This window comes from Opisthorchis viverrini, assembly GCF_000715545.1.
Source record: "Opisthorchis viverrini unplaced genomic scaffold opera_v5_242, whole genome shotgun sequence".
Lineage (NCBI taxonomy): Eukaryota > Metazoa > Platyhelminthes > Trematoda > Opisthorchiida > Opisthorchiidae > Opisthorchis > Opisthorchis viverrini.
The window spans coordinates 203,608-213,157 of record NW_008751898.1 but is presented as its reverse complement, the minus strand read 5'-3'; the positions used below and the strand labels follow the sequence as shown (position 1 = coordinate 213,157).

General features: G+C 43.9%; 1 protein-coding gene across 1 annotated transcript in view; it reads left to right on the top strand.

Moving 5' to 3' along the window:
• Nucleotides 1–673: 673 nt before the first annotated feature.
• Nucleotides 674–9,550, top strand: part of T265_08853 (hypothetical protein) — a gene marked incomplete at both ends in the record, with an annotated part of 23,168 nt that continues 14,291 nt past the window's right edge. Inside the window, 2 exons of the mRNA XM_009174770.1 lie at nt 674–916; nt 6,592–7,071. Of these exons, the coding sequence (XP_009173034.1) occupies nt 741–916; nt 6,592–7,071 (656 nt within the window). The remainder of the gene's footprint in view (nt 917–6,591; nt 7,072–9,550) is intronic.

The window sequence follows — 9,550 nt, the reverse complement described above, 5'->3', positions numbered from 1 at the left end:
GAACAAGTAATTCGTCCAACACTAATGAAAAATTCAATGGCTGCAAAGCCGGTAGTCCTTCAACAGCCTTGACTAAAGCAGTCTTTGTGCTCTTTTCATAAAGGAAACTATTCACAAGGTTGCTGAAAACTATTCGACAGCCCACGACTGGTTTCACTTTTCTTGGGTTTCATCAGGTAGGCGCAGTCTCCTAGTTCCCATCAACCTTATGTGCTATTTTCAGTGACCTGAAAAGGTTATTTTATTCCAGCTCATCTAAAAAGTTAGTTGTGATATCCACTGATGATGATTATTCCAAGTAAAGAATCATTTCTCAGAAACTGTCTAATACAAAGCGACTTCTGGTTTATTTTCTCATTCGGGCACTAAAATAACCGGTAAGCGTTTGCTAATGAACCCTATGCTATTTCACTTGTTCACCACCTGTCCTGTAAACGGTTTCCAAAAGATGTTCCATGAAAATGCCGCAAATACGGAAAGCAGTACCCGCTCTCAGTTGACACATTCTAAACCTCTTCACAGTGTCCTTTTATCCTGGGATATGTATTGTGCCATACTATATAAGATGGCTTCGGCTAGTGCATCCTGATAACACGTGAGTGGCTAAGTTTAATTGGTTGTTCATGAAAATCGATAATGTGCGATCTCCATTTGATAGTATAACCTTGAGGAAGTCTGAAGCATACACGTAGCACAAACTGTCAGCACTGTCGTGAGTCACGGTGACAAAAGGGGACCGAATGAAAGCTTGTACTTTTGTATTGCTCCTGAGTTTGTGTGAACTGGTGACGGGAGACAAGTTTGGGTCTAAAGACAGTGAATTCCGGACAAGTACGATCGTCCTTCTTATTGTTGGAATCGTCCTTGGCGTTTCTCATATTATTTGCTGGTCAGTATCATGCGTCAAAGCTATAAAGTGAGTTTTGAACTTTTTGTTGGTTAGCTCTCAAGCTGTGTGAAACACTTAGGTCGTATTATCCCGCATATGCCTTTCCTTCCATGCAACCTGCATTTTATCATAGATTGAAAATTTTTCTAGCTCAATCGAGAGTTGCATATCTCTTCCCTTATTGAAACGGATCAGCAAATTCATGACAAACGTGGTATCCGAACTCTTTCAGTAAATACAGATAGTGACTCTCCTCACTGGCAATTCTGACCATAGGTCTGGCATCAAGCCCAATCTTATTATCATCTCACAGCAGTCGCGTGCATCCTAAACACTCATTTCTACTCATAGAACTATCCTGTGTGTCCATCAGGGATAAAGGCAAGTGTTTGTAACAGACAACGTTGTTTTTACTACCCGCAACGTTCGACGAAGATGCACATAGGATGCTGACAACCGCAATGCATTTACATACTAAATGAGAGTTCTTGTGCAACAAACACAAACAGTGTTTCGGATAAAACAAGTTTTGAGTTTGTTGTGAGTAGTTTCGATATCCGCGGAGTTAGCATTCGCGTCATCTCCGTTTGAACGGTCCTCTTGCCGTTCTGGTGCAAGGAGACAAGCGAGTTCATACCAGAGGGGGGGGAGAACTGGATTCGAGTGTTTCTTTTCAAGAAAACCTATCATATCCTTGGTCTTGTCGGTTCTCGAACTTCGGACATCTGAAATGCGTGGTGAACTTGTTCAGGCTACTACTCCACTGCGCACGCTCAACTCACCTGAATTATCACGTTTCGGCAGGTTAACGTTTAAGCGATGTGACTGATCTACCCTGTACCTTGTAACCACCGTCAACTAACCAAGAAGTGTCCAACAGGCCTCAGATGTTATTGGTTCCAACTGCCTAGGAAGTCCTCACAGTTGAGTCGACCCTCGCACGCATCCGAGACAGTTTCATAGTCACCGTTCGAGGTGTTGAATAAACCAGTCATGCTGTTGAAATGTAGACAGGTTCGCCTGTGCAGACGTGATATTCAGGTGTATCCAGCGTTCGCCAGTGGGCTGGTAGTAACACGCTCTGTCGCATATCAGAGATCCGGATTACAAATGCCCACCCGGTCTAGGATACTCATTACTGATGAGCTGCGATAAAAGCGGAACTCGAGTTTATTGCCCTCTACTTCAGTGTTCTGATGGGCTCACTAGATATCTGCGCCAAATTGGGAGAACTACCGTTCAAATGCGAGTATCATATTTATTCAGCACGACTGAAAAATGTAAGCGCATTCTTATAGAAAATCAGCTGGATTCCGTTGACCTCGGATTCGTAGATGACAGCTGTCGACTTGCTATGTCGAGGTTCACCACAAGTACGTCCAAGCGGCTCCATTCTGATTCGCTGTTCGTTCTCTCTCCGGTAACTTTTAGGTTAACTGTTCAGTGTTGCAGAAGTGACAGACAGAGAAGTCTCATCAGAGCCAGCAACAGAGCTACCACAATCACACATTACGAGCCCACAATACAATGTTCCTGATGAAGTTACCCGGTGCGCTACTTCACTTTAACCGTGCCAGGGTGGAACGCAAGGTAATGCGTAGAATCTCTCGATAATAATAATGGGATTGAAACGTGACTTTTCCAGCCATTATCGTTAGAGTAAACCTATCAAATCTGAAATGCGGTTCCAGGAAGTACCTTATACTGGTCATTGTCGCCATCGTCAACAACATCTTCATTGCTGTTATCAGCGTTAAAACCGGTGTTTTACTCCCCTTCCACTATGACAGTTTAGTTAGACGAACCCTACAATGGGAGGTAGCGAACTAGGAGGGGGCATCGTTCCTCACACTGGTGTAGCATTTACATTTGGGTTCATATAAATCCCAAAACCCATCGAGACAATCTACGTGAAAAGTGATAGTCTTAACGCAATAGGTAATCGTCTACAGCCATATTTTGTGGTGTCTCTAGTGCGGAAAAGCGAGCGGCACAGATAGCAGCCAATCAGTTATTTCCTGGAGGGATGTATTTTTCATTCTGTGGTTGTCAAAGCCCAGCAAACAATCTTCACTCAACCGTTAGCTGTGTGTTGAGCCATTGGTACCTCGGGTGTTTTAACAGGTTCGTGCTCAGGTGGCTACTGGCTTACCCGCTGAGCTTGGCAGTGGGCTTGCTATCTTCCTACAAAGATACCATCACTGTGCCTTTGGGGTTGCATGTCACTGATCAAAGAAGGGGAGACGTCGGTTGAACGCAGTTAAGTGCGAAAGATATGCAAAGGGATCATTTACACCCCATTGTGAGGGAATATTTTGACCAATCGAGGACAATTGCTGGAAAATCGGATGGGTGCACCACCTGCAGAAGCATCGAACCAACCAGCAACGGAAGGACAAGGTCACCGATAAACAGGAGAACAAGTTGGGGAATGAACAGATTCCTGGTCTGTATGCATCTCAGGAAGAGTAGTGTCAAGAAGTACCTGATTCCACCTGTTTGTCATTAGGTTACAAACCTGTTCAATTGTCCACACACTAGCAGTTTGGCAATCAGGCTGTTTTGTCACGGCTGGTCGAAAGAATTCCAGACGTCAAGACCGTCTCACGAAAAGAGTACATGCAGATGAACATATATGTGATACGTTTTTCAGAAAGTGGCCAGCACAGGATGGTGCCTGGGTGTCGTTTTCCAGATCACGTAAAGGTTTTACGGCCGAGATATAATCTGGAACATCTGACAAAATAGGATTGATGTAAATTTGACGATGGGCGTCCGAGTCAGACAAGGAGGTATGTTTGGCAATGGACAGTAGTTATGACCTGAATCGAGCAAATGAAACTGAAGGGAAAAGGATGGAAAAGTCGAGACAGAATCGATGGTAGTTGTGGAACACTGGTACAGGATAAAATAGTGGGAATACCATTCACACCAGGAGGCTTAATTATTTAGTGAAAAGCCCTGGGTAATGGACATCAACTAGGAGCATTAGGCCAGTCTGAAACGGAGCTTGAAGGGAGAAAATGGTAGGGTTTGAAACAATCTGGAGTTCTGTTAAATATGTGCGTTCAGGTTTAGGTCTGATTTAAGAATAAAAGGACAGATGGAACACAGTAATATAATCCTCTGGGTTTCGCAAGACTACTGAATTCCGGTAGGGCTGTTTGTAGATTAGTCACGCTATCCACAGACAAGTATATCGTTATCCCTGTCAATAATGGCAGTACAAGAATGGCAGACAACAAGTCAGTCCAAACGAGCTAAAGCGAAAGGGTGAAAAACCGGATTTCCTATAGAGGAAAATTTCGATAGTTTAGGTAGCGTAGATGGTCGATGGCTTGTTCGCTGAGTAGGGCATTTGGATTGCAAACATTTCATCACCAATGAAGGTAACATCATCACTGCGTTATTAGGGAGCGTAGTGGCGCGTAGCGATGGGTTGCTGGTTGTGTGGGGTTCCTAGTAATGTATGATATAATCAGAAGAGAGGGTAAGGGTCACCCGAGTTTGGGAAAATAAGGTATAAATTCGAGCAGTCCGTTATTAATGATACTTGTGGGGCTCTCAATGCAAATCGTAGGGTCGTTAAAGGTGTGCCCTGGGGAACAAGTTGAGAGGCTTTGTCGTTTCAGTCAGCAGGGGATTGTCAACAAAATGCATGAGAGGAGTAACTGTGTTATAAGTGTTGGGAGTTGAAATGGAACAAGTATTATTGACACAGTCGCCGGAAGAGCTGATGGGCGCATGGGGATCAACTCTGCACGATAAAAGATGAGTGGTTAGAATGAGCAATGAGCAAGAGTCGCGGGCTGGAATTAGGGTGGAAAAAGCGAACCTCAAACAAGGAGCTCCTAGTAAAAATCGCCCTTGTGGCCGTCTGCACCCGTGTGAGGTTAGGAGTTGTTCAAACAGGTTTGTGCCCATTGAAATTACCAAGGGCTCAGAAGACTTAACAGGTATTATCGGTTTTGAATAAGCGTCATACACAACAAAGTTAGTACTTCTGTTAAGCCAGCTGATGAGACTTTCGAGCAAAAATTTTGAAAATAAGACGAAAAATAGTCTTAGGGGTTATTGTAAAGACAGAGAAAGCGGGGAGATGTAGACAAAACCCGCACTTAAAATGGAAGCGATGATGTAAGGATGTGTAAGGAAAAATGTTTGGAGCTGCGGCCAACAGTTTTCTTGTTTATGGAGGTGGACGTAAGACTCCCGTGTAGCACTTCTCAGGACGGTATTCCGGTAGGGCTGTTTGTAGATTAGTCACGCTATCCACAGACAAGTATATCGTTATCCCTGTCAATAATGGCAGTACGAGAATGGCAGACAACAAGTCAGTCCAAACGAGCTAAAGCGAAAGGGTGAAAAACCGGATTTCCTATAGAGGAAAATTTCGATAGTTTAGGTAGCGTAGATGGTCGATGGCTTGTTCGCTGAGTAGGGCATTTGGATTGCAAACATTTCATCACCAATGAAGGTGACATCATCACTGCGTTATTAGGGAGCGTAGTGGCGCGTAGCGATGGGTTGCTGGTTGTGTGGGGTTCCTAGTAATGTATGATATAATCAGAAGAGAGGGTAAGGGTCACCCGAGTTTGGGAAAATAAGGTATAAATTCGAGCAGTCCGTTATTAATGATACTTGTGGGGCTCTCAATGCAAATCGTAGGGTCGTTAAAGGTGTGCCCTGGGGAACAAGTTGAGAGGCTTTGTCGTTTCAGTCAGCAGGGGATTGTCAACAAAATGCATGAGAGGAGTAACTGTGTTATAAGTGTTGGGAGTTGAACTGGAACAAGTATTATTGACACAGTCGCCGGAAGAGCTGATGGGCGCATGGGGATCAACTCTGCACGATAAAAGATGAGTGGTTAGAATGAGCAATGAGCAAGAGTCGCGGGCTGGAATTAGGGTGGAAAAAGCGAACCTCAAACAAGGAGCTCCTAGTAAAAATCGCCCTTGTGGCCGTCTGCACCCGTGTGAGGTTAGGAGTTGTTCAAACAGGTTTGTGCCCATTGAAATTACCAAGGGCTCAGAAGACTTAACAGGTATTATCGGTTTTGAATAAGCGTCATACACAACAAAGTTAGTACTTCTGTTAAGCCAGCTGATGAGACTTTTGAGCAAAAATTTTGAAAATAAGACGAAAAATAGTCTTAGGGGTTATTGTAAAGACAGAGAAAGCGGGGAGATGTAGACAAAACTCGCACTTAAAATGGAAGCGATGATGTAAGGATGTGTAAGGAAAAATGTTTGGAGCTGCGGCCAACAGTTTTCTTGTTTATGGAGGTGGACGTAAGACTCCCGTGTAGCACTTCTCAGGACGGTAGTGTGGAACATTTACCAACTACAGCCATCTAGCACGTCACCCACACGTCATCTTTGGATTGTAATGCTTGGATTGTAATGCCACTAAGTTTTTAGTTTCTAGTTAACGCCTGTAAGCCTAAACGACTGGTCGATTGCAGTTTAAGTGAACTGGGGTACGGTGATAAAATAATCGGAACAGCTGGGTTGATAGAGAAGACGTTTCACAGCCGAAGATTTTAAATGTAATTGCGAAGTTCGGTTGAATGAAGGAGGGTCCTGTCGATCCTGAGTATATATTCAAAAGGTAAACTAATTTCCATTCTTCTCTTTATTAAACTAGGTAATCAATTTGAACCACGAATAAGACCTATCCCATCCTTTTTCCCCGCGTATTAGAGACCGTGCAGCCATCAAACAACGGAATAAGATTATTCGTCAAGCCACGGAATTTAAACGAGCACCTCACAACTTTATATTGTCAAAGTTTTCCCAATTACATGGTTCACTGCGAAGTAGCAAAACGACTTTGTCGTCATCGGATTGGAAACCCGGCTTTCTAAGACAGACAAAAAGAAGTTCGGACAGCTATTGGCTTAGTCACCCAGAAGTGTTTTTTGACGACATGCACAGCCACCAGTTTTCCGCGTCCACTTTCGTTGCGCTTTCTGATCCCCAATGGTATCGAAATGCTCGGAATATACTCCAGCTGGGTGAAGAAGGAGCTGGGGAACAACTTTCACAAACTTCGTCAACTAACAGAAACCCTCTTCCAGCTACTCAAACTGTCCCAATGCCATCTACGCACCTGTCTTCATCGAATGCCCGTCACGCAAACTGGAAAGCAGTTAAGCCCGATCAAGTGGACAGTGAACCGTCGTAAGTTATTAAACGTTGTCGTTGCTTTGTGGATTCGTCCGCTGGTGTTCCATCACAAGAGAAAATATGATCTTTATTTGGAAGCAGCTGTAAAAATCTGGGATCAAAACCTAGGTGTTACGTTGTAAAATCTTTCAAAATGGATCCTCATGCTCTTATACTTTCTAGTCCGACGTGTTTAAGCCTACTTCAAAGCAAAACTGATACAGAGACTCTCGGACAGGTAACGCGAAAGTTTTCAAATTATCATTCTCAGTCACATCTCATCGGGTAAATGAGGTAAGATAGAAAACCAGATTAATATACATTCGGTATGAAAACAGTACCATCCACCCAATCGGAGACAAAGGCGGTGTCACATTTTCACGTGTCTCTTGTTGCAAAGAGAGGGGTCGGCTGACCGAGCGGTGATTACTTCACTTCTTTCGAGCATTTGTTCTCAAATGATTTTCGACCAATTTTAGGGTACCCGATAGATTATAGTCCGGCCAGATTGGTTCGATGGTCTACACCAAGTAGATGGTTAACGATAGCACTTTTCATATGTCTGACCGCTCAGTTTTTTCCATAGAATCAAAAGTTTTCCTTGATTCTCTGGGATAAGCATCGTATTTGTACAACATTCACAAATAAATGAATATATAATCAGAGGGGAATCGTTGACCGGCCTTGTATTCTGGGGATTTCTTTTAAGCAGTCCGCCACTGCTGAAGTGTGTCCCCAGTCGTGCAGAATCAAACGTTCGCCCCCCACCCAAACAGGCAGCCAAGCACCAGAACATCTTTTCGGAGGCCTTATCACTCTTGTAGAGAGCAGCTGAAAGTACGCTGACCCTTATGCAACCGTGACGCTTTTTCCTCTGGCTAATGAATCTTTGATCAACTGCCACTGTACGAAACGCTATTGGTAATCATGAAAATTCTCCAGGCGAACTGCAGTTCAGCCCCTAGTTTTCCAGTTTTGCACATCGGCATACGGGGGCGAGAGGTCTAGTGCATCTATCTATTGCACGAACATTCCAAATATAGTTAGCGAACGCGACTGTGTTGTAGTCTGTGTGCATAGATGTTTACAGACAGCTGAAGTAATGTTTTAGCCGTCGGACTGTGGTGTATTCTTTGGGGCAGCTGGTAGCTGGCCTGGTTTATTCCTGATAGTTCATACATGCCAGAGATGGTTATACCATTGGACTTTGGTGAGTCATACTGCGCCTTATTTCCATGACAGTTATTTTTCAGACGCTTCGGAAACCTCATTATTTGACCTCCCCTTCTAGGCAGGTCTTCCTAGGCTTGGACGCTTTTAAGCGCAATAGAGTTTTCGTAACAAAGAGGGTTGTGACGATGTGGTTAACTTGCGTGCACTAGTTCTGTCTTCAGTTGGTGCATTCTGTCTTCGAATGTAGGGATAAACTAGCTAGTCTGGCGGAAAAAGTGCTCAAACTGAGTCTCTATCTCTAGCTAACCATAACTTTCCCACAGAAAACAGAATTCGGTGCCTAGATGCGGTACTACAAATAACGTAGCATATTAGGGAAATCATCTCAGTGTTAAAAAGTGGCCTCTAGCTTGTGAGAGCCTGATTAGATGATGGGAGTTTCGATGCCTAAGAGGGGCTGCACGGCTCGGAAACAAAACGGCCCATAGGAACACTGACCCCATTTAGACCACAAGGGGCCTGATCAACACCTGACAAATCTACTGAACCCGAAAACATAGACTAAATGGAACAAAAACGGACTGGCGACAGGGAACAAGTGATTCTGGGAGGTCATGCCGGTCTGTTAAGCTAGCATAACAGTGTTTTGCAAGCTCTTCTCAACCATTTTAGATATCGTTATTACTGCTTGCAGGTGGTCTGATACGCTTGTCTGATATGTGCGTCCAGACATTCATGGTCAGGCAAGACACAACCTGTCTATTGCGGCGCAACCGACACGAATCATCCGGTTCTGTAACACGTTACGTGGTTGCAATACCAGTGTGAAGATAAGTGATGAGGCAATTCACAGCAACTCAACAATGACCGACCTCCCAGTGGTCAATCATTTCATTGACTTTGGAATATTTCGTCCCCAAAATAGTAATTTCTTCTTGCTTCATACAGGAGTCTGTCTAGGTAGCTTATTCATGTGCAATCAATCGAATGAAGAGAGCTGAAGAGTATCATGCGGGTTCGCTCATCGTTCTGGTGCACTGTAACGAACGTCAAGGTTACAAATGTGTTTACTATTAAATACTTGTACCATTTGCTTCGGCTGTCCCATTACGTTGTCGAAGGCTGGTGATAAAACCCGAAGTCACCAATTTTTGGCTGACTTCTGTGTGTGTGAACACCCCGATTACAAAATATCTTTGTATCTTGCACGGTGTCCATTTATTGGGAAAGTTGGGCGTGTTTTCGACTATCAAAATTAGCCGGAATGTACCCCCTTAAAAAGCTGATCCCGTGAAACTGAAATACCAATTTCATGAGTATG